Source organism: Aptenodytes patagonicus, chromosome 4, assembly GCF_965638725.1.
Source record: "Aptenodytes patagonicus chromosome 4, bAptPat1.pri.cur, whole genome shotgun sequence".
In the NCBI taxonomy this organism is placed as follows: domain Eukaryota; kingdom Metazoa; phylum Chordata; class Aves; order Sphenisciformes; family Spheniscidae; genus Aptenodytes; species Aptenodytes patagonicus.
The window spans coordinates 44,267,196-44,293,177 of record NC_134952.1 but is presented as its reverse complement, the minus strand read 5'-3'; the positions used below and the strand labels follow the sequence as shown (position 1 = coordinate 44,293,177).

Sequence of the window (25,982 nt, the reverse complement as noted above, 5' to 3'; positions counted from 1 at the left end):
TGGTGGCTTTTAGTTTTTCAGTTGACTGGCTTGAGAGAAATAAAGGAAGTTCCTGGTAGCTTTGACTGAACTGTATGTCCTCTTGAGGACTAACAGAGTTTTAAGTTCTTTCACTGGAGTACATAAACACTATCAGCGAACAGGAAAAAGCAAGTAAGTCTGAAATAATATTTCTGAAAGTTCTTTTTTTACCAGCAATAATGTATGTAATGAAAAATTGAGTCACCGGCATTTTTCCCCAAGATTTTTCGTATATTTGTTAAATTGGTTACTATTAAAAGATGCCTACCTCATCAAATATAACATATTGTATCCGTTTGGTCCATTTCTGGCAACGAGGAGACAGCATCAAGATTTCTAAACATTGAGGCACGGTCACTAGTATCTAAGAAGAAAGGTTTGTAGAGCATTATTTTCAAGTAAACTGGCTAATCAACTACAAGTAGTTTCTGTATTTAAAAAGCATTTAAAACTATATATATGTATTCGATTTCAAGGTATGCAAGAATGAATGAACGATTTGTCACTGCTATCTTCAAGAAGGGTGTCCTGGTTTCGGCAGGGATAGAGTTAATTTCCTTCCTAGTAGCTGGTACAGTGCTGTGTTTTGGATTTAGGATGAGAACAAAGTTGATAACGCACCCATGTTTTAGTAGTTGCTAGGTAATGCTTACACTAGCCAAGGACTTTTTAGTTTCCCATGCTCTACCGACTGAGAAGGCTGGAGGTGCACAAGAAGCTGGGAGGGGGCACAGCCAAACTGGCCAAAGGGACATTCCATACCATGTGACGTCATGCTCAGTACATAAACTGGGGGAAAGCTGGCCGGGGGGGCCGCTGCTTGGGGACTGGCTGGGCATCAGTCGGCAGATGGTGAGCAATTGCACTGTGCATCACTTGCTTTGTGTATTATTATTATTATTATTATTATTATTATTATTATTATTATTATATTGCTAATATTATTTTATTTCAATTATTAAACTGTTTTTATCTCAACCCACAAGTTTTTCTCACTTCTACTCTTCCAATTCTCTCCCCCATCCCACTGGGGGCGGGGGGGGGGGGAGGGGGGGGCGGGGGGGAGTGAGCGAGCAGCTGTGTGGTACTCAGTTGCCAACTGAGGTTAAACCACAACAAAGGGCAAGAAAGAGGACCCAGGAAACTACAGGCTGGTCAGCCTCACCTCAATCCCTGGGAAGGTGAGGGAGTAACTAATCCTGGAAATCATCTCCAAGCACATGGAGAGCAAGAAAATCATCAGGAGAGGAGTTTTCAGCATGAGTTCACCAAGGGGAAGTCATGCTTGACCAACCTTGACCAACTTCTATGATGAAATGACTGGTTTGGTAGATGAGGGGAGAGCAGTGGATATTGTCTTCAGTAAAGCTTTCGACAACGTCTCCCATAAGATCCTCACAGACAAGCTGTTGAAGTATTGGCCAGATGAGCAGATAGTGAGGTGGACTGAAAACTGCTTGGAAGGCTGGGCCCAGAGGTTGGTGATTAGTGGTACAAAGTCTAGCTGGAGGCCAGTAACTAGCGGTGTACCCCAGGGGTCAATAGTGGTTCTGATCCTGTTTAACATCTTCATTAATGATCTGGATGGGGAAAAGTGTACCCTCAGCAGGTTTGTTGATGACACCAAACTGGGAGGAGTGGCTGATATGCCAGAGGGTCATGCTGCCATCCAGAGGGACCTAGACAGGCTGGTGAAATGGGCTGACAGGAACCTCATGAAGTTCAACAGGGAGATGTGCAAAGTCCTGCACCCGGGGAAGAACAACCCCATGCACCAGTGTGTGCTGGGGGCCATCCAGCTGGGAAGCAGCTCTGCAGAAAAGGACTTGAAGGTGCTGGTAGACACCAAGTTGAACAGGAGGCAGCAATGTGCCCTTGTGGCAAAGAAGGCTAATGGTACCCTGGGCTGCATTAGAAGGAGTGTTGCCAGCAAATCAAGGTGGGAGATCCTTCCCCTCTACTCAGCACTGATGAGGCCACACCTGGAGTCCTATGTCCAGTTCTGGGCTCTCCACTACAAGAGAGACCAACCTAGTGGCCTTCTATGATGGAGTGACTACATCAGTGGACATGGGAAGAGCTACTGATGTATTCTATCTGGACTTCTGTAAGGCATCTGCTGTATGCTGGCAACCAAAGGATTTTAATATTTTTTCTTTTAACCAGAGCAAGTAATCAACTGCATGTCCCCTAAGAATGAATAGGTAAGGCTGTATGCCATAGACTGAAATTTTCTGGTCAGCAGTACAAGTGTGCTTAGATTTTTCCTGAACTTTGTATTTAGTAATGGCGCAATTGTTATAATTAGAATTAACATTTTCAGAAGCCAGATGGAATACAGAAGTCATTATTATTATGTGTTAAAACACCCATAAAAATATACCTGAGAATTCATGACATCATTGCGATAATCTCGTGTGAAGACTCCACACACTACCAATCCATCTGGAAGTTTCTTGGTGAATCGATTGTATATAGTTCCCACCACTTGGTTTACAAGGGCCTTAAATAAAGCAGGTCATTAACAAAACTAGACAGTGTATGTTTAAAGGCATATGATATTCTGAGACAGATAAAAGTATTCAATTTTGGCACCAATAATGATGTACTAGATTATAATGTACTATGTAATGTACTATTAAGTCTAGACTGTCAACAATGTTAACTTTAAAAAGGTACAGTACTTGACTTGCAATTACACTCAAATGCTTTCAAAGAAATTGTGTTGTATAAAGTGAGTTATACATTATTAATTCTGTATTTTAATTATTTTCAAAGCAGTTAAAAATAATCACATTCTATTGCATCTACAAGCACTTTAATGATCTCAAAGTCCTGGGGCTGCAGGTATAAAATACATTTCTGCACCCAGACTGATATTCAAATGAAAAGATGATTTTCATGCCCAACCTGAGTAAAACCACAAAAAAATTTATTTTACTTATAGAAAACAATCCATAGAGATTGTTATTTAATAACAGCACTTGTAATTCAATATCAAAAAATCATATTACTGAACATTAAAATAATTTTTGGAAGAAATCAAAATATTGCACCTCAGCACTTAAGTCAGTTTTTAACTATTAGGATATAGCTCTCATTAAAAAGTATCCCACTTCCTAAAGTTTCATAAATTTTCTCTTGAAGCATCTAATGGTGAACTCAATTAGAAAAAGACGACTTGCTTAGTCACTGTTCTGTTCTAATATTACTTTCACCATGTTTGTAGGCTTTTGGTACGCTCACCATTTACTTAACATGCTACTTATAGCACTTTTGTATATATTAGTGTTTCTGACCTTAAATTAGCTATACAGACAAAAACTCTACATGAGCTTAAATATTTTGAAGATTTTTTTGTAAACATGCTGTTTCTAATAAATGTAAATGTAAAACAGGATGTAAAGATTCCATTTCTAATTAAAAAAATATATACCAACTAAATTTGTGTAACAAGTTACCCCAAATGGTTTCAGAATCATACTGAGAAATACCATAGTCATACATACAGAACATGTAGTAGGATGCAGCCTTACCTTTGTAGGAGCAACATACACAACTACTCCATCGTTGCTCGTTTTCAGAACTTTTTCCATGCAATAGTATGATGCATATGTTTTTCCTGATGAAGTGGGAGCGACAATCACCGCAGACTCGTTATTATCTACAGCATCAAGAAGTTCTCGCTAAGAGAAAAGCAGTTACTTATGTCAAACTGTCTTGTTATGAAGTTCTTATTGTGTAAACTAGCTCTTTCTGTGAAAACATCTCTTATTTTTGCATGTAAACTTTATATACAGATTTTAGATGACAGAAAGTTAGAGTTAACCTAGTCGTTTTATGACTGTATTCTTTTCTCTTAAACTATTAGTGGAAAAAAATGGAAATACAAATCATAACTTGTCAATTTCAATTATTTGGTCTGAGATACTGATACCAGAACATTCTTAGTCCAAACATGGACATTTTCAAATTAAAAAATAAAACCAGTTAACTCAGCAGTGTATAATTTAGTTCCAAAAACTTCATTGTTTTATACAAGGCAGTATTTTTTTCTTACATTATAATAGTTACATCAGTACTGTCCAAATATCTCTTCTGCCCCCAGCATATAGTGTTTATTAATCTGTTTTCTTCTCTATTATTGTCTTCCTCCATGCTCTCTCACCTTACATAGGTCTGTGAAACGATGGGGGAAGGGGTACAGAAGAGGAAACAGAAATAGTACTAACACTATCTTTCTCTATCAGCACATATGCCAAGTTCCAAGTTGCTTTTCAAGCTAGTGACTGTTTTGCAGATATGGGCATGCAAAGCAGCAAATTCAGCTGGCCTCCCCAGTCCAATAATAAAAAAAATCCGAGTCAGACTTACTCTGCTTTAGACAGAAAAGTTATTTCTCAACTCATACTACGGCTAATTCTTTAGGGACAAATGAGCAGAGGATGAACAGTCAGAGATTATCCAAATAGGGCATTACCAGCCTCAAATATGGTAATAAACAGTGAAATCCCATGGATTCGGCATTTCTTATGTTGAATTCCTTGAGGCAAGCTCTCTGTAGACAAGCTCTCAGTGTAGAAAGAACATGGAATACAGTCCAAAATGATCTACTGAATTTGTTAAACTTGTTAAAAAATTAAATTTGTTAAACAACACTATTTTTGACAAGTAGTATAATAATGTGTATTTTTAAATGGAAAAAAAGGGAAAAAAAATCAAAGATCATTTCCATTAACTTTATGCAAAAAGTTTGTGTCTCATTACCTGCCATGTGTCTGGTATGAAATGTTGCACCCGGGGATCTGGATCATTTCTCTCTTCTCTGAGCAAGTAATAATCCATGTATTGTAGCTGAAAGCGAGCTGGACCCACTTCAATAGCATAGTTGCTTATATTCCGATCATTACTTTTTCCTGTCTATAAGGTCAAATTAAAATTCAAGTTGGTTTGAAAGCTAGCCAGAGATTAAGAAAATGGCACATCTTTTGCTCTGTGGAACTCTGCAGGCTTTGCAAAACATATGAAAGTGCAGGTGATTTTTAAATTATTTCTTGCAGAAATCTATACCATATAGCCTTATGTCAGGGTTACGCTTGTATCTCTTCAAAGGAGACTATGTTCTAAAAGTAATATGTCTTCCATAGCTGGTGTTGGTGTTGGTGGTGTTTTTGTTGTCGGAAGAGCTAAGAAAACTGGCTAGCAGGCAATGCTCAGCCTCTTTAAGCTATTGCCTGCCAGAGCCTTCTCATCCTATATTTATGTCTCTTTTCTTCAGCCTGCCCTGACCCCTGGTGCAATGAATCACAGTTGCAAAAGGAAATTCAATATAAAGACTGAGTGTGATCCCAAATTTTGTAAAGCACTGTATTTTTAAACAATGCCTGTATACCCTAAGACATACCAAATCTAATGTTCATGGACATGTCTGGTTACAACATCTAAACCTAAAAGCTGTATAGAAAAGCGTTACATGTTTCAACATACACCAGAAGATCAGAAAATCACATAATAATTTAGGTTGTCAGGGATGTCTGGATGCCAATTAATCCAACTCACTGCTAGAAGCAGGTGCAATTAGATCAGGTCACTCAGGGTTGTGTTCAGCCGAGTTTTTACTATCTATCTCCAGGGATGGAGATGTCACAACTTCTTCAATTTCTTGAAATAAATATTTTCAGTTATTCCTGAAAATTTCAGTTATTCCTAAAATTCCCCCAACTTTGCAAAAGTAATAATTAGAAACAAGCAGCTGCAAAAGCAAAAGTAGGTCCAAAATGCACTGACTGATCTAGAGCCCTTCTGAGCCAGACATTAAACTTGCCAACATATCCCTTCTATCACCACAAACCTTTACAACAGACCTTTTGAGATCCTCGGATCCTACAATTCTACTTCCTGAAATGAAGTAGATATACTTTATTTTGGGCACCAAACACCCTTACAATAACTACATAGCCAAAAGCAAACAATTATTGTACACCAGTTGAATTCACATAGAAAAAGAGACAAATAATTCCCACTCTTCAAGGGAAGAAAATTTCTTACAAAACAATCACTTCCTCCCTCACCTCTTAGTCCTGATCCTTAAGGATGATAAACACTTTCCAGAAATAAGCTTCCAAAAATTCCTAATTCTACTGTGCCTGAAAAATGAGACACTGAAGTGATTGATACTGGTTTTAACAGTTCACTGTAATCTTCCTTCCTTTTTCTGTTGACTCCATATTCTGCAGTCTGTGAGTTATATCCTCCCTTTTCCGCCTGAGAGCCACTTTAGCATCCCCCCTCCCTAATAACATCCCACCTACACACTGCTCTTAACATTAAATCAGCCAGTGGGCAGATTGCTAACATGCAGAAAAGCATAAGGTCAATCCTTAGAGAAATTACTTCAGAGCCAAATTCAGTGTAGCTACTGGTGGTCTCAGCTGTGCTAGCAAGGACAAGCAATTCAGTATCTGAAACTGTTTCCTTCAAAGGTGATCAGTAATACCATAACAACAAACAGAATAGTTTTCATCCACCTCTGCAGTCTCAAAGATTTCCTTTTCTAAAGTAGCACATTTGGGCCTGTTAGAGAGCAGGTGCTTATCACTTAGCTTTTAACAGTTATTTTTAACATGCAGAGTTCAGCTGATGTGATGAATTGAGCAGCAGGTACCTCCCAGAGATGTCTAAGGCCTCAGGCAGACATAACTAGAGCAAATTTTTCTTGATGCATGTTTCAAAGAGTATCTTTGCAGCCATATAACGTTCTATTTACTAAAGGGGAAGTGGCCTATTGTGCCAGCTAGCCCTCACATCAAGCAGAGAAATGTATCCATGGAACTAAAGAAGATTAATATCTGAAGCAAGAATAGACAGTTGCAAATCGTATGGCACAATACAAAATAAAATAAGCTCAATATAGGTCTTCTACACACCATTCAATGCTTAAGAAAACACTGTTGATATTCAGCTACAGATCTAGTTACAGTAGAATCATTACAGTCTATAAAGTTACCTGGCCAGATAGAGAGCATGCCAAATTCTCAAATCCAAGAAGCCTTAGATATCTGGTCAGCTTTTGTAGATGTGGTTTCTCCAAGAGATCTTGATATTTTTCAAGGAGGATATGAATTCTCCTCATGACTTGAACAGCTTTGCTTAAATCTTTAGATTTGTTACCTTTAAAAAAAAAGCCTACAGTTATTTGAGAGCCAATTGTATCATTGGGAGTCTTCTGATACTTGGTATTTTTAGAACAGACCTTATCCATCCAACCACATTTATGACAATTTAAAAATGAATTTTATTTAAAGGCAACTAGACAAAGACAACCCACACTTCTGTGACCTCTACAAGCAGTGCCACTGAAGACCAAGCACCCAAATAATTCTGCTTCTGCACGCTCAGCTATAAAAGGGAGTCATACGTCTGACATCTACACAATAACTGAGCTCCCCCATTTCACCTTCCTGACCCACACATTTGTTACTCAATCTTATTAGCAACATATTTCACTCCAATGTTTACAATTCTCCTCAACACATTTAGAGCAGTGTGTGTTTGGACCCTCTTCACTAAGGGTATGGACTGAACAAGTTAATTCTGGTGAAATAGGAGGCCACTAACCATAGTAGCACAGATTTCTGTGCAAATCGTCATCATTCAGACTGTGAGCCAACTACCTCAGCTAATTAAACAATCCACTGCAATATAGATACATTTTAGTGTGCATCATACATAATCATTAAAAATATATACAATAAAATAAATTTTTTATGTATGCAATGTTTACAAAGCAAACCAGGAAAACAGCTACAATCTAATTTCATTGGCTACTTTATGGCTGACTCAAAGGATCTTGAAATTGCAAAAGGGGACCAGAGGCTGTTAATACTTAAAAACCCCTTTCGTGCTCCTGAAACAGGGCGGTATTTACACATCTTTATTCCAGCTGAGAATGTGCAAAGTCATTCACTCTCTTGGTTACATGGACGTTGAATAAGAACATGAATTTGGCTATCATACCTTCCTCTCTGCAGTGTTCCTTCCACGCTTCTAAACAGGCAGACAGTCCTGTCATTTCTACGCTGAACTTCACAGATTTACTTTTAAGGGTCTTGAGAAACTTCTCCAATTTATTTATTCCAACAGTCAGATTTGCTTTTATTTCCTTTTCAGTTGGTATACACAAGGTTTTCCATTGCTCCTGTTCTTTCTTTTCTTCTTTAGTTTTTAGTCGCCTGTTGTTTTCCTCTGCAATTGTTTCCGCTTTACTTTTCTATCCAATAAAATGAAGATATTTAGAACTAACCATCACTGTGTGCAAGCATAATCTAAAAAAAGTTAATCCATAAACTCAATCACAGCAGGTGCATTATAGGTTTCAATTCATCTGTGTGATGCATTGTGTTTTGGGAATTGTTTAAAATAGTACTTCATTTTGAAGGAGGTATAATTTCTGAATCCCAATATATGTTGCTCGAAGGAGCTTCCCTAAGCTTCATTTTAAGTCAGTATAAAGCTTCACAAGTAGTATAAAAAAGCCCAAATGTGGAAAAATAAAATAGCAGATGTCTGAAAGTTAAATTTCAAGCTTTTATTTTATACATGGGTAATACTAATTCTGATCATATTGAGAAGATTTTCAATAAGTTAAATAAAATTAAGAGTTCAACCTTACTTGAAGTTAACAAAGTTGTTTTATATACAGACTTTTACAGGTAATTCAACAGGCCATAATCTGTAATCCATAGTACAGTCTATTATGAAATATTACTCAAATTACTATCACGCAGTATTGTTCATGAGTATGCAAGTACATACCCTGTGATGTCTGATAATGTTCACATTGTTAGAATTAATTGCAATATCTACAGGATCTTTCAGAGAGAATGTTTCTAAATAGTGCAGAGAAATAAATAACTGAATAATGTTTTTTCCAGTATTTCTCTATAGTTTCTTAAAGTAAAATTAAATTCATGAACTCCAGTTTCCTTCACTCCACATTATAATACTGGCCATGAGCCAAAACCTATCAGCCTTTACAGAGTTCATATTTATTATTTTTTTTATTTACTTGTGCCTGTTAAAATAGAATCACTCATCAGTATTCCTAACTAGGAACAAAAATACTTTTGCCAATTAGCTAATTAAATTTGAAGTACAAAGGCAATTTGAATTTCTTCAACTGAGAAATACTAGTGCATTCAGAATATAAAACTTTAGCTGCGGGACTCATATAGTAGAAATCCTTCCTGGATAACAGAAAAAAGATTTGGAAAGAGCAACTTGAATATACTCACATGCTTTTTTTGTGTCTTTTTGACAGCAGCATTAGCATTCCCTGACACATCCTCTTGATATACAATAAGTTTTGAAGTGCTGTCTTCCAAAGTGCTTCCATAAAAATGATAAAAAGTCTGTAACTTTTGTATTTGTCTTCTTTCTTGTGGATCTTTGGATTTTGCTGCAAATAAATATAATTGATTAAAAAACACTCTGATAGAATTCCAGCCTAATCTATTTCCAGGAAAAGATACCTGGGTAATGGATAAATTTCTTAAAAATTCCTCATTGACCTAAAGGCAAAAATCACATTTTGGAAGAGGTTGGCTACTAAGACTCACTGAAATCCAACAGTACTTCGAATTATCTGAGAGATAAGCAATAGACTCAAATTCAAAATACTTTAGGCACACATTAAAAATATTGGAAAACTTAACAAGCAGGATGCCTGGAAAGAAATTATAACTTTCTGAATAAAATGCCTAGGCTTCTCACACAGTCCATGAAAATAGGAAGGTGTCTTCCAAAGGCATTTCAGATGATCAGAAAGAGACCTCTTCCCCATGAAAACAAGACTCCGTCATCAGAACATAACTAAATAAAGCTGCTGGAAGAACACTTATGCTAGCCAATGGAAGATACTGAACTGAACACATGGATACTTCCACGCTCAAGCCTAGGTATTTCTCTCTGCCCTAAAATCAAAATGATGAGTCAGTTTCTGAGTGTGAAGACCCATCTCAGAAGATCTTTCTGATTTTCACAAGAAAGACTGAGATGACACATGCCAGCATTCAGAGTATTCATGCAAGGCACGGGAGAGAGAGGGCCTTCACTTCAGCTGGAGTGGACATAAACCTTCAACTCCAACATTATGGAAGGTGCTCTAGCTACTATTCTATAGGTTACGCTCTCCGTTGAAATCACAGTGCACAGAAGAATGCAAAAAATCATCCAGTCGGAAAGATGAGCAGATGGAACCCTAGTTTCATAGGTCAAGTGGTGCAAATACCCTCTCAGGAAAAAACATTTCTAAGTCACTGAATGAAAACCATAAGCAACCCTGGAAGTACCAACAGTAATCCATGACTCCTCAACTCCTGGTAGGTTTTTCACAGTTTAATTCATTGTATGATGCAATAGATGATGGGAACATCTTTGAGAGAAAGTTTTGTGTACTTGCTGGTAGATACAGTATCGTATACTTCATTACATGTAAATATGCAAATCTAATATCAAAACTAAGTCCATGGTTTGTTTCCTTAGTATCTAAAACTGGAAAAAACTTACAGGAAGCTATAATGCATAACATCAAGAATTATGATACAAACAACTTTTGTTTACTTCTGTGCTGGTTTTAGTGGGATAGAGTTAAATTTCTACGTAGTAGCTAGTATGAGGCTATGTTTTGGATTTGTGGTGGAAACAGTGTTGGTAACACAGGGATGTTTTTGTTATTGCTGAGCAGTGCTTACACAGAGTCAAAGCCTTGTCTGCTTCTCACACCACCCCACCAGCGAGTAGGCTGGGGGTGCACAAGAAGTTGGGAGGGGACACAGCTGGGACAGCTGACCCAAACTGACCAAAGGGATATTCCATACCGTGTGACGTCATGCTCAGCATATAAAGCTGGGGGGAGAGGAATGAAGGGGGGGACGTTCAGAGTGATGGCGTTTGTCTTCCCAAGTAACCGTTACATGTGATGGAGCCCTGCTTACCTAGAGGTGACTCTAAACACCTGCCTGCTGATGGGAAGGAGTGAATGAATTCTTTGTTTTGCTTTGCTTGCGTGCGCGGCTTTTGGTTTACCTATTAAACTGTCTTTATCTCAACCGACGAGTTTTCTCACTTTCACCCTTCTGATTCTCTCCCCCATCCCACCGGGGTGGGGGGGAGTGAGCGAGTGGCTGCGTGGTGCTTAGCTGCCGGCTGGGGTTAAACCACAGCAACTTCTTTTACTTCTTATTTTAATTCTGTTCTCAAAAGATAAGTATGGATGTGCTTACCAAGCATTATCCAAACTATATATTTAAACATTAAACTGCACATGTACACACAGTTTGCTTATACAAATCTGTGAAGCATTTCGCAAGCAAAAGGGAATGTATCATGAACATCTGACCACAAGTGCTCATTCTGTTATACTCGTTAGACCTATTTAAGATAATACACAATGCATACACATAATGCACAGGCACATCGGTTTAAGTATAATTTAGCTATTGCAGTAGCTCTAGTTTGGCAAGTATTTATACAGCTGCAAATATTTTCTGAAATAAGAAGTCATTCTTCAAAACCATGATAAACTTACAATACTGTTCTAGTCAACACAGACACATGGGCTTTGTGTTAGTCTTTCTTACCATCAGCATTGCACCGTACTCGCTCATATTCCTCAGTCAAAGGTCTGCCAGAATGCCAGTGATGAAGCTCATCAAATTCCTTGTGTTTAATAAGTGAAGTAACTGCAGGATCATTGCTGAAATATACAAACATTAAACGGAGCAGAAATTGTGTTTTTCAGCATCTCTAATGAAACATTCAAAACATTCAAAAAACTGGGTATTTATCAAAACACAATTTTACTGTGGCAGAAAACCAACACAGGGTTTAATTCTACTCCAAATATAGTGTGTCAAGATAGCCTCAGTTTTTCAGAAAGAATTACTAATAAACAAAGTAAAACCCCATTTTTTCACTTATTTTCATACAGATTAATCACAGAATGCAATGTAACTATGTAACTTGCAGACTGGCTAGAAAATACTCATTGCGCAGCACAGAACCCACTTCCACAAGTAGCAGAGCAAACGTAAAGGATAATCTCTTCTTACTTTTTTCCCAGTGTTTTTACTTCATGTTTTTCTCCTGAAATCAATCTGAGCTTTGTAATTTAGGATAAGGCCTTTCAAATACAAATTGTACTTTTAGAAAAACTGTTCCAGAATGTGGAATAAGAATCAAAGACTATAATGCAAACAAATAACAGCATAAGAAAATATGGATATATTGACTCTTATCCATTCTTGTTCTGAACTTTCTGTTAATATTTACACCAGTACATGTAAATGTGAAATTTTACCCAGTCATAGCAAAAGCAGTTCTACATTTGTACAAATTGAGCATAATATGGATGTAAAGTGCAGGGGAGTAGAAAATAAACCCATATAATGTTATTTCATTAGAATAAAACTCATACATGTACCTTTCTAAAACAGGTAGGTCTTTCAAAACATCTCCAGCATAATCTTCAACAAGATCAGATTTCACTGCGATTAGTCCAATGTTAGGAATTTCTTCTTCATAGACTTTACAGTGTAAAAAATAATTAATAGTTTAAATAAGAATGTATCTAATTGCATATGATACTTGAAAATTCTGTCAAGTTACATTATAAATGAAATTATAAATTAAATTCTATAAAGTAAAATTTGCTACAAGTAAGCAACAGTTCACTAGTTCCCCTTTTCCTGTTTCTTCTCAAGCATGGGAAGAAGAATGAAGCAGACATCATTATTGCTTTCAAGTAGATATTCTCATAATCCATTTCAGACACCTACACTAATTTTTTGAATGTTACAACCCATCCCATCTCACAGGCATCTGCTTTCCTGCACTGATTCAATAAAGACCACAGTCCCCTAAATATGCACTTTCAACTGCACTTATGTTAGATGACTAAAGATGACATGTAGCATTGTGCATCCTTCCCACATTTGAAGTCTAGCCACAACTTCAGTCTTCAAGGTCTCCAAAGGAGATACAGAAATAGGCAACACAAATGCTGTGCCAGAAGATGCCTTAATATCCCACAGATAACAAAGAAACTGTCTTTTTTCTGCCCACTAGAGCCCACTTTGCCCACTTGACATCTTTGAAACCAGATGAAAGACACTCACAAACTTAAGTAGAATTATATTCCAGCTTTTACTGAATTTCTTACTGTCTCTTCTAAAGATTTATACAATTTGACAGCTTTAAAACAAACATTTGAAGGTTGTCACAAAACTGGTTCTTCTTTGCCTGGTATCTCTGTCAGATATCAGGCAAAAATCTCTACCTACTCCTTTCAGATATTCAGAACAGGTCTTGTAAGTGAGGGAAGAAAACAATCTCTGAACCAGTTATGCAGCTCCCCAGTTATGGGCTACTAAACAGGATGATGGTGTAATTTAAGACACTTATGGGCAAGTCACATTTCTACAACCTTCAAGGATTGCAATGTGAGCTACAGTGATGGCTGGACTCTCTACCATTAGGGCAACAATTCTACATTTTACTTAGTCTGCTGCTCCCATGCCCAATACCTGCCCAACCCTATGTCAACATGTACAAAGATGTTCTTCAGAGACAGTCTTCCTGCACCATAATCGTTACTTTAATTATGAGTAATTATGTTTTTTACTATTATTTGTATTACACTAATCATGTTTTTTACAATACATACAATAGATTTGGGCTAGCAATCATGGAACTAAACACGATTCCTACTGAAGTCAGTAACAATACTTGTGCCGCCTACAGTGGAGACAGAATTTCACCCATAAGGTCTGGCCAGACTTATCTTGGCATCAGCTGCAAGTTTTGCTAGTGGGTTGAAAGGAAGGAGGAGAGGATCCATAAAGCATGGATTAGATTTGTGATCAGGATAAAATCAGATCACTACTTCTAGAACTTTTAGTGATAGTAATGAAGATCATGCTTCTAACTCTCTAATTTGTGGAGTTGTCAGTACCTCTAAATAATGTCTGTTCCTGTTCAAGAAATAGTTGGGAGGTCTTTCGTATTGGGAAAGCATCTCCAAAACTGTATTTCACAGCCAATTTCGTTACAGTGTCCCATAAACATTGGTATTCATTCTCCATTTCTTTCCCCAATTCCTTTTTGAACTCTAATCCTGCACAGGGAGGGAAGAAAGAAGGGAAAAAAAAAGACCTTTAAAATTAAAAGTTTCCTCAAACAGAACCTACCTTTTCACCTATGCAGCATCAGTCACAAAGACTCCAGTCCTATCCAAGGTCTTTGGTCATTAGAACAAATTAGGATAGAATGTTGTACATTCACAGTTTTTAATAGCCCAGGGTATAACTAACTAAATGTACTGAGAAGATGTATGTTGGAAAGAACACCAGATTTAGACTGTCTGTGGAAGTCTGCAAGCTCCACAGCTAACGAAGAGTTTCTCTCACCTTCACCTCCTTCAGGGTAGGATCTTGAATTGAGAATTTTCTTTTTAGTGCCCAATAATATGTATCATTATAAAAACAAATGTTTCATATTCCTAATTTATATTTCCGTTAAAAATTCCTTTACACTTGCTTTACTGAGGTACATACAGGAACATCTTGTGACTAGATTAATAAAGAAAGTGTTGTGTCTGTCTATCAGACAGACAGACTCATGACAGAGGATTTCAGATAAACAGAATTACTCTGAAAGGACATTTGCTACAAATCTTTTTCCATACTTTCTTGCTCTGTCAGCTTTTGTAACTTTTTTGTGAATCTTAACACATCTGATGATGTTCTTAAAGCTCCAGCTCCCAAATTCATGTATTTATAAGACAGTATATGATGATTTTGTCTGAATCAACCTCATCTGAAATTAAAAATATTATCCAATGTCACAGTGACATTAGGGATCGAACCTAGTTTCCATTCTGACTGCGTTGCACTAAGACAAAATGAAATGGATAGAAAACTGGCTAAAAACCAAACAGTTGAGCGTACCCAATAACAGTGACACAGAGCTCTTACTACCTATGCTATATCACTCTTCCTTTGCATAAGTACAGGTGGCACATCGAAGATATGACATGGTAAAGTATTCTGAATGAGTACTGGTGAAAGACACTTTCACATGTGATTTTCTAGACTTGGCTATAGAAAAAAGTTTCCCTATTATTCCATAAAATATATCCATTATTATATGGGTAATTAGAAAATTGTGCTCATTTCTGCTTGTACAAGCAGTTTCATTCTCATTTTGCAGCTTAATAAAGTTAGACATGTAAGGAAGCAAACTGTTCAACAAAGATAAATACCTTCAGTGTATTCGACCTCATAATAATGTGCAAGATTTATGAGCAGTGAATCATCATTTAAGTCAGGCAGGTAAGTTAAATCCAATTTCCAATCATTTGTATCACTTAGCTGTGTCAAAGCAAAATGCGTACACAACTGTTGCTGTTAAAATAAAGCAAACAATTAATTCTTATGGAGCACCTTTTCATGTGGAGGGATCAAAGCATCTCCAAAGCAAGGTTAACTACCACAGATTTTATTGACGTGAAAAACAACACACTGTTATTCGACTTCTCTGTGATCAGGAAACTGCCTTCACTGTTCTCCTTCACTGTAATAACCAACTTCAAACAATAAAAAGGCCTGCAATCAAGCTTCCCATACTGGATGAGACCAAAAGGTCCATCTAGCCCAGTACCCTAACACTAACGCTGGTTAACTGGAGATGTCTAAGAATCATAGAATCATAGAATCATTGAGGTTGGAAAAGACCTCTAAGATCATCGAGTCCAACCGTCAACCCAACACCACCATGCCCACTAAACCATGTCCCTAAGCGCCTCATCTACACGTCTTTTAAATACCTCCAGGGATGGGGACTCCACCACTTCCCTGGGCAGCCTGTTCCAATGTTTCACCACTCTTTCAGTAAAGACATTTTTCCTCACGTCCAATCTAATCCTCCCCTGGCGCAACTTGAGGCCATTTCTTCTCATCCTATCGCTAGTTACTTGGGAGAAGAGACTGACACCCAGAAGAGGTCAAGTATAGAGATATTGCCCCAAACATTCTCCTAGCCCCACTGATTTGTGGCTCACAAGATTCCTGAACCAGGTAAGGCTTGTTTCCAGCAGGTACATTATGTTCTTTGATCTCATCAGATGACTAAAGTAACATATAAAGGAAAATGAAAACTGAAATGACAATTGCACCTGATGACAGGGGAAGTAAGACAGTGCTACACATACCATTTTTATTAATGGTAAAACTTGCTTAGTCCAGCAGGATTTCATGATCCTAATCTGAGCTCTCTGTGAAAGAGGCATATGAAGGAGAAAAGCCACTGTAAGACATTGCATTCTACAGAGCTCAGCTGCTCCTTCTGGAGATAGGGGTTTACTTCTTCCCTGTTGAGAGATGACAGATAAAAAGTTGACCATGTTCTTCAGTAAAATAATTGTGTTCACCTCTTCTTAATTCAGTGGTTTGCACTTTGTTAAAGCAGCTAACAATTTTGATGTATTTAAACAATTTGTGCATTGCAATTACTTGTGGATACACTTACTTCAAAATGAACATTCTTGTAGTGCTGGTAGATGCAGATCAGTTATAATGTTAAAAAAATCTCTTTTCTGAAAAAATATGACTGTGAAAATCAAGACAAAACTTAAAAACAATTGTCAGTGTGTCTGGCTAGAAATGTTATTATTTTAAGAGGAAAAGTTAATATCTAGATATAGGCCTATGCTCTTTTCTCAACTGCACAGCAAAAAGTCTGTACAGAAATCCAGCTGTGCTAACCACTCGTAGCTATCCTGTAGTCCACTGAATATGTGTCTCATAAAATATTACTGATATATTGTGTCTGTGTTAACTTGATGAAAATATAAGGCTTGTAGTATGGTCACAAAAATGATGTCATGACCACATCTAGAAAGAAACCTTTTTTCTGAAATGTCTTGCTAACTTGAGGAAAAGTGTACTCTTCTGTAAAAGCTACTATGCCACTGAACATTAGGAAAAGAAAAATGATGAGCCCAACTACCTTCTAAGGTAAAACTTCCTATGGAAGTAATTGGTCCTAAGGTAAAACTTTCCCCAGGAAGAGCTACTGCGGCAGGGGGCACAGTGCCACCCACAGAGTAGACCATGCTCCTTTAGAAAAGCTGTGGCCACTGTAATTATCTGAACCAGACCACTTACAGACTGCAGTCACAAATGAAGCAGCTGGGCCTCTCTTCAGCTTGGGATCTAGAAGGACAGCCATCTCCCTTGTTAGCAAAATGTTTATGGTCACTGTGCTGAAAAGATATTAAAAAAATTCTTACTCTTGCTGATTCCTCTGGTTTTGCTCCCATGGAAATATTTGCATTTTCCAACATGTTGCTGTATATTTTTAATCCCACAGCACAAGCAAGAACACAGACCACACGCCGAATGTCAGATCCTTCAGGCCACAATTGTTTCAACAGACAGACAGTCTGGCGAACCTGTAGTCATAACATTATGAATAGCACAAATGACCACTATAATAAAAATTACAAAAAAAGGACAAGTCTTATCCTTTACAGAGTTCCATCAGAGAAGGGAAAAAAAGGATATGAAAACTACAGAAGGAAAAGTGGGCACAATCATTAGTAAAAATAGTTCTTTTTTGGCATGTCCCTGAAGGCACCAACAGCCCTGACTGTCCCTGCCCAACCCCTGGGGCCTGTCCCCACCTGCCCAGGGCCCCATTTCAGCCCCTCAGGGCTGTCAGTCCCTGCCCCAGCAATGCTGCAGCAGTGCCAGTCTCTAGCTCCCCACAGCCCAGCAGGCTGACAACCCGGTCTGGCCTCAGCCCGTTCCCAGGGAGATGCCTGATGCCCAGGGTTGCAGCTGCCACCCAGCTGCCCTGCTCCTGGCTGGGGCAGTGGGACAGGCCCGGGCTACCAGGCCCTGCCCTGCCGCCTCCAGGGGAGTTCCCATGACCCGGGCCCCGAGGGAGCAGCCACCTGCCCTCACTGCACCCTGAAATTTTTCTGCTCCTGGGGTACCTAATTATTGAATTTGCCTCAGGAAAGATAATCATAATAAAACAAAATTTTAGCAGTAGCCAGGCAGCTGTGTTTCTACTGACTTTAAAATGCTTTCTAAGTAACACCATTTTTTTCTGGACTGAAAAAAATCAGCTTGCTGGACCAGTATCATTCCTACTGAAGTCCAAGGAAGCCTTGCTGCTGTTCTCTGCAGGAGCGGAAGTACAGTCACAACACTGCAGTGTAACTTAACACTCAGGAAAATGGCAGGGGTATATTAGGCACTAAAGGTATAATATATACATTAAAATACCAATTTTTTAAGGTTAAAATACTGTAAAATGAGATTAATGAATCCATCACTTTAATCATGCAAGCACAGACCTTGCAACTGTAATCAAGATCTAAAAAAAAAAAAAATTCCCAGATTGTGAATACTTTTATAGTTAACAGAGTGTGCAAGCCTCGGCAGCTGCAACAGAGAGGTTTAGATTTTGAGATGTCTTTACAGACAAGATTGCTGCTGGCAGCAGCACCGACTCTCACCTGCTGCTGCTGAACATACCCTCCCGCACCCTACCCTCAGGAGCAAGCTGTTGCCATTGGGATGAGGCAATGGCCACAGCACACCGGGGGGGTAGTAGCCGCAGCCCCCCAGGCGGCTAAGGGTGGATTTATGCCACAGATGATGTTTTCTGCTGAATGGGCTGTTCCCATCTTCTACAAGATAAAGGCAGTCACTAAGATGGAAACATCCCTTAAGTGGCATCCCACCGATCAGCTTCCAGCTGAACCATCCTACTTTAGTGAACTTTAAAGGAAGAAACAGCTTCAAGCTGCTGCGAAGAAGAGTGGGCACAGAGGAGACATTCTCAGACTCAGGGTGTCACTTCATGATAAGGAAGAGAGCCCCCAGTCCTGGCTAGGAACGAATTTCAGGTAAAGGAATGGAGGAAGACAGTCAACCTGAAGAGAAAAAAGAAAAAGGGTCAAAGAGGTCAAATTACCTCTTTTTGTATGCTTTTCAGGCTCAGCTCGAGATGTTCATAGAGACGCACGAATGGTTCTTCGTACCTGACTAGGTTTTCACAGGCATATCGCAGATCTTGTTCATACTAAGAAGTGCAGACGTCAGTTATATGCAAAAGTCAATAGATACAATGCACCAGGGACTACTAGCCACAGACAAACCATTCAGATATATAACAATCCTCAGCCTTCAAGAAACATCTATTTTAAATAAAACTCCTTTAAAAATCACATCCCTGGCCTAAATGCTAGTCGTCTGGCATATTACAAGTCATCTAAGACACATGATACTGAAGATATGGGAAAGTCTGTATTTGAGACTACTGTATCTTAAGTGAACAAGGATGTGAAATGAGACTATAGAGAACAGGGCAGGAATTTGCCACCAGTCACAATGTTTGCCTGTTAAAGATTTCAAGACCAGTAGACTAAAGATACATAAAGTGAGCCACATTATCAGTGCTTTATAATTTTAATATGTAAAATATAATACTTATATTGAGATATTTTAATTAAATCTGCTAAGTAGAACTAACACCGTTACTGCAAACCAACAACAAAGTTGTGTAACTTACCTTTTGAAAAAATAATCTGTGTTTATACACACTCTGAACATGATATCCATAAACTCTAAGAATATCATACTCCTGTCCTGAAGCAAGCACAATGTTGATTTTCTTTGACAATGAATGAGCAATGAAAATAGATAAATAGTCTGTTTGGAGAGAGGTCAGTCCTATGTCAGACACGATGATGAAGTAAGGATAGCTTTTCTTCAGGAAAATCTCCCATTTGGATGATAAACAATTGGAAAATTCTGTATGAACAGCGGTGCCTGTGTTATGTCTCAGGTGTTCTATTAATGCAGTACGTAAGAAAAGAAAATGAGGATATGGAAAGTACATCTGTTCTGCATCCTGTGGAAAATAAAAACAATGAAATTATTCAGTTACATTTGTTGACACAATGAACAGTTTCCTAATCCTGATTAGAATCAAGCAGTTGGTTTTGAAGGAGTGCAGTGGTTTAAACAGCAAACAAATGTTACTTGTTCAGTACCTCAAAGAAAACAATAACGTATTTTGCTCCTTTTTCAGTGAAATCCTGCAGGAAGCATTCGATTTGGTAGAAGAAGTTTAGATACTGTGTTTCCTCATCTAAAAACATAAGTAGTAAGGAATCCCCATCTATCACAAAGAATTCAGACTCAACAAAGTCTTTTAACAGACTGACATACCTGAAAGAAAAAGAAATAGCATGTACATAACATTACTCCAAGAAAAGTTGGGGACATGAGAAAGAATAAATTTGCTTACTAATAGATTTTAAAATAAATGTTTTTGTTAATTAAATCAACTAAACATTAAATGTATAAATTAAATCAATAGCAAACCATCTTTCTTGGATCTAAGGTTAGTCCTAAATAGCTTGCAATCCTTTCAGTTATTGAATGTATTAGCAATTGTCTCCTTTAGAACTCTGGATACTTCTGTAGCATCTGAGGCTTCTGTGACTTATGTGGCACCTCTTGTCCATGTCTGCTTATGCAGAAAGTGTTATCTGTTTTATAAGAAATACCCCACAGGAGATAACCACAAAATATATTTTGAGAGCCTTCCTGCCTGAGTTTCCAGCTAAAAATAGCAAGTGGGTTATCAACAACTATCATGACAATGACAACTCCCTCCCTCATCCAAGGAATGTCTATGGCAAAAAAAATACCTTAACAGCAAGAGAAATCCAATCACAATACATTCCTTCAAGAGACCAAAGAATTAAAAGACTTCTTCATGCCCTTCCCATTTCAGAAAACTATGAAAGTTGATAAAATTTACATTAATCAGTCTTAGGTCAAACGTGAAACAAATCCTCTTCACTGAAGATGACAAGTATAAACAGGCAGCACCTCAGTAGTTTTTAATACGTCCTAGGAATGAACTGTGTTCTCCAGCTCTTTAAGAATCCATGAAAGTCCAGGGACATGATGATTTACCCAGGACAGACCAAGGAGTCAGAAGAACTTTTGCGGGTCTAGATGAAGAAGAGGCAAGCCCTTCTAGTAAAGGTTCTCTGCTTTCATGTTTGTCTATTACATACTACACTGTCTATTACATATTACAGTACTAATGCATATTATGAGAACATCCATACTCTAATGGTAAGAACATGCTTGTTTTCTTCAAGGCTGCCAAACATGCCTGACACAGATCACCTTATATCCACACGTGGGAAAACCCAGCTTTCCTTTCTGGCTGGGATCAACAGCCTCAGATTTACAGGCCCAGCTTGTTATCTGATGCAATGAGTAGCCTTCCATGAACAAAAACGATGTAAACTTCTGTCTTACACTTTTAAATTGTCTGCCTTTAATTAATACTAATCTCTTTAGCATGTCAGCTCCAGAATGCAGAGAAGATACTTCACCGTCAATGTGAACAGCACTATTTTCCATATCAAGCAGGGAAAGGAATCAGAATCTGGAGATACAGAAGATCATGCACGAGAACTGATGTGCAAAAACACAGAAGGTATATATGAAAAGGAAAATTTTGTAGGAAAACTGTTTTAAATGCTGTAAAAGTAGTAGCCTTATAACATGTGAGGAAACATGCTCAAAAAAGGCAGGACTGAGAATTTGAAAAAGAATAAATAGCAATAGTTAAAATTGTAGATCAGTTCCTAAAATATGCAGACAATCCCTACTCTTTGGGCAGACTTTCTATTACATTAGGAATCTTCCTTCATGTGGCTGGAGGAAGTATGAAATCCTAAACATGCCTTACATCTCCCGGTTCTCCACAAACCTAGGTGACGAGCATATAGCTTCTTTCTCTAAGAGGTACTACACTATTAGAAACTATTTTTATTACCGTTTATTACATTTCTTTCCATGAACTCCACCGTACTTACTGAGCTCTTGATAGGGACGCCCAAATGTGTAGCCTCAACTTCTTCAGAAATTCAAGATGTTTTCTTATTTCTAAAATAACCACACACATGGTTATTGATAGAACCATATAACCATAACTCATCAATTAATTACAAAAGAACCAAAAGGTAAGACACTGCAATAGAAGCCACAGACACGAGCATAAGCTAGTAAGAGCTCCTCACCAGGGCTTTGGGAATCACATTCGTGCTGGAGAATTCTGAAATCCTTGCCTTCAGTTTGTGATGCCTGCTGTGTCACTTCTTCAGTAGTCAAGATACTATAAGCTTTACTGTAATCTGGGTCTTCGGTTTCTTCTTCTCTATCTTCCTGTTCTTTAACCATCTGTGTAACAGCTGCTTCCTCTTTGTCACTGGTCTCATCCTCCTCATCACTGCCAATTGTACTCCCACTCTCTTTATCTTCCTTTGTTGGAATGAAGCCTATTTTCTCACTGTCACTACACTCACTATCCGTATCATCATTACGAGCATTCTCATTTGCATCATTATGAACGACTTTCTTGAAATGATCTTCTGCAGAATCCATCACAGATCTTGACACTGTCATCCAAAAAAAGAAAACTCTAGGTAATCAAGAGATAATTTTCAGGAAATATGGTATGCTCTGAGGCTTCAACCATTAAATTATCTACTTCATAATCACACTGGAATAAAACTTTAAGAAAAATCAGAAAGCATTTTGTGAACATCCCTGTGAGATATTTTCATTTTAAAATCAATAAATATTTTTATGAACTATAAGTAAAACACCAGCTTTTGTCTTTCTTAAAGTTTACTAAAGAGGACCATTACATATCTGTTTTTTGCTTTGCATGAAGGGGCCCTTGGGGGAGTTAGTCATAATTTGCTATATTAGCTATATTTACATGGCACGCTCCAAGGAATGATCCATGTTTCCTGGTTCAAGTGACTTGCACCCACACCAGTGCTAGTCCAGTCACAAGTAGGCACGCCACATTTTCATTGCATGATGGGGGTAATCATGGTTTGGTAGCAAACACACTTTTTAATTCAGTTTTAGCTTTTTTCTTCTTTTTTTTTCAAGGGTAGAATTCTCAAATCTTCAGTGAGCATACAGCTGTAACGGTTAGGGTAACACCCCATTTTACGAGGTCACGATGTTCAGTTCCTTTGAACTAAAGAACAAGCAGCTTGGGATAACCCCACACACTACCTATCATATCAGCTCAGTTCTTCTGAACTTAGTTTTCTCTAGTTTCTATTCAGGTAACAGCCTCATGCAGTATTTATTGTTGTAGTATTTGCCATTGTAATATTCATATGCCTTAGATATGGTTATCCTTCATCTTCCTGAGACCATAAAAAGACTATTTCATCTTTAGATGTCATTTTTAGTCTTATAAAAATAAAGTCTTTCTTAAAAAACTAACAAAAGAAACTAAAGTGCAACCTCCATTTTTCAGATTTCACAAACTCAACTCAAAACTAAGCTGAAATTTTCTTCTTGATTTTCACCTTGCGTTAAACTCCTAGCAAATGAAGTTGCAGAAAAAAGAAACAAAAATACGTTATTATCTACTTGTAAAATACTGTACACAGTGTGCTATATTAGAGTGGTGTGCTTAACATACATGAAATGTAAGTTACTTATATACATACAGCTACATAAAGTCACCTTTTGTGTACCTGCAAACTTTTGTCAAGTACCTGTACTTTTTGTCAAGGCAGCAATAAACCTGAGGCTTTTCTCCATTTTCTTATCTAAATTGAAAAAGCTATATCAAAGGCTTGAGAACACCATTCTGGGATGAATCATGTATTTTTGCATGCTGAAATTGTCGCTTACCTAGAAAATGGCCATCACCACCTCAGCAATCTCCTAAGCAAGCGTGACTTTTTATATCTGAAAATGTGAAGTCAGCCGTTCTCAAAGAAAGCAAAACTGTATCTGTACATACTCATGTATGGACTGCTGTATTTCCTTTCCAAAAAAAAGCTTAAATACTTTGCCACATCGGTGCTTTTCTGCAGTGCACACACTGACATCTAAGGTGCCTGAGGCTACAGTGTGGGCAGAGGCAACCAGGTGGCTTGGACACCCTGGCAGCAGCCTCGCTGCCCCACCACCCTGGAGGGTGCTCCCTTGCTGCCCGCAAAGTCCCATATGTTCCCCTGCATGCTGTCCAGCCACCTCGTCCAGCCCTAAACCAACTGCAACCCTAATGCAAACCCCAACCCCAGCTCCAGCACCATGCCTAAATCCAACCACAGCACCCCCAAACATAAGCCCAACCCTAGCCCTAACCCCAATCCCAGTCTCAGCCCCAAACCCCACCCTAAGGGCAACCCTAACCACAGTTTCTAACAAAGCCCCGGCCCCGACAGTACCTGCCGCCGCTGCCCGCTCCGCCGCCCGGCCTGGCTCCGCCGCCACCCCGCCTTTAAGGCGCCGCCGGCGGGCGGCCGCGGAGTCGGGCCCCACCATCGCCCTTCCCACCAGCTTTCGGTTTCATTTCCCGGGCCGGCCGGGAAATTTCAGAGTCGCATTTCAGAGGTGCCAGGAGAACTACGTCTCTGAACACGGCACGGCAAAGTATCACCAGTATTTCCTTGCTTCCATTAAATTATGCTTTTCAGTCATGGCGGCTTCAGTTAATGGTCCAAGAGCCACTGAGCCTGCATTGCTTAAGAATATTGTTAATGCAGGTTGCATATACAGTGCAGAAAATATTAATTCCTATTTCTGCCCCTTAATTCACCACAATCTATTCTTCTACCAGCCTGCTTTCTTAAAGTAGGAATATAAAAATAAACTGAGAGATACACTTTACACAACTTTTTAGCATTTCCAGCAAATCCTTTAGCAAGAACAGTGCTGGACCCCTATCACTTAGCTTAATAGTGAAGCCTCAATTCACAAGGGAATCTGGGTACCCAGGTACTGTTGAAACAACATTTAGGAAACCAGAGTTTATGTATCAGATTGTCTTGGTGAGAAGCAAAAAGCCCAGCTCCTCTTTAGATCAGATACTTGTGCAAGATGCAGCACAGACCACTGGGGTTACCTACGTAAGTAGTCTCCTCAGGGATCCAGGTAGGTTTTCGACAGCCCCCCTGATGGACAGCTGACACATAACACTTGCCATGTAAGCAGATCAGAGGTCTTTTCCACATCCTGCACTTCCTTTAAGACCTGTACAAAGATTCCAGAAACTTAGGAGAACGGTATCTTTTACGGCATAGTAACACACCCACAGTGCTCCAGCATATCAGAATTGTTTTGTTTAGCTAGCCAAGATAAGCTCCTGCTCCCTACTCTCAGCACACTTTCTTTTTCTTTGGTAGGTAACAATCTGGGAAATAATTGGAACTCTTTATTTCCTTTCCTCAAATTAAATGGGAGATGATCTTTAGCCCAATGCTTCAACAGATTTTAATATAACTTTTAATTAGGTCCTGAAGGCAGACCTTTAGATTCAATTCTCCATCCCTTTGGATGATGCATTTTGGTTCAGAAAAGTGCATTTTAGGTCTGCTATTCATCTGACTAAAAGGCAGATCAGACACTTTACTTTCCTGAGGAAGCTGGTGCCACCTCCATGAAAACATATTTAAGAAAGGGCAAAAACACCACTTGAGGGGGGAGGGAAGAGTGAGAAACACTAGTGCAAACACCAAAGTCAGGTCCCCCCATGGAGGACCCTATGCTGGAGCAGATGGATATGCCCTGAAAGAACCGCAGCCTGTGGAATAGCCCACGTCGGAGCAGGTTTATTCAGAAGGACTGCAGCCCATGGAGGCGACTCACACTGGAGAAGGGGTAAAGTGTCAAGAAAAACTGTTATGTCCTGACTAACCCCCCCAACCCTCATCCCCCCTGTACTGCTCACAGGATGGGGAGGGATAGAGCAGTCAAGAATGAAGGAGTGAAGCTGACCTGAGAAAGCGGAGAGTGGCAGGAAGGTGTTGTTTAAAATTTTAT

General features: G+C 38.7%; 1 protein-coding gene across 1 annotated transcript in view; it reads right to left on the bottom strand.

Annotated features, from left to right (window-relative positions):
- Positions 1-24,449, bottom strand: part of DDX60 (DExD/H-box helicase 60) — a 49,391-nt gene extending 24,942 nt beyond the window's left edge. The window contains exons 1-19 of the mRNA XM_076336557.1: positions 24,389-24,449; positions 22,202-22,579; positions 21,998-22,067; positions 20,147-20,324; positions 19,663-20,004; positions 19,066-19,173; positions 17,369-17,530; positions 16,289-16,447; positions 15,341-15,482; positions 14,033-14,194; positions 12,503-12,605; positions 11,661-11,776; positions 9,315-9,478; positions 8,038-8,290; positions 7,028-7,191; positions 4,789-4,941; positions 3,558-3,707; positions 2,405-2,524; positions 290-385 (exon numbers count right to left, since the gene is read on the bottom strand). Of these exons, the coding sequence (XP_076192672.1) occupies positions 290-385; positions 2,405-2,524; positions 3,558-3,707; positions 4,789-4,941; positions 7,028-7,191; positions 8,038-8,290; positions 9,315-9,478; positions 11,661-11,776; positions 12,503-12,605; positions 14,033-14,194; positions 15,341-15,482; positions 16,289-16,447; positions 17,369-17,530; positions 19,066-19,173; positions 19,663-20,004; positions 20,147-20,324; positions 21,998-22,067; positions 22,202-22,565 (3,006 nt within the window). The 5' untranslated portion in view covers positions 22,566-22,579; positions 24,389-24,449. The remainder of the gene's footprint in view (positions 1-289; positions 386-2,404; positions 2,525-3,557; positions 3,708-4,788; positions 4,942-7,027; positions 7,192-8,037; positions 8,291-9,314; positions 9,479-11,660; positions 11,777-12,502; positions 12,606-14,032; positions 14,195-15,340; positions 15,483-16,288; positions 16,448-17,368; positions 17,531-19,065; positions 19,174-19,662; positions 20,005-20,146; positions 20,325-21,997; positions 22,068-22,201; positions 22,580-24,388) is intronic.
- Between the last annotated feature and the right edge of the window lie 1,533 nt (positions 24,450-25,982).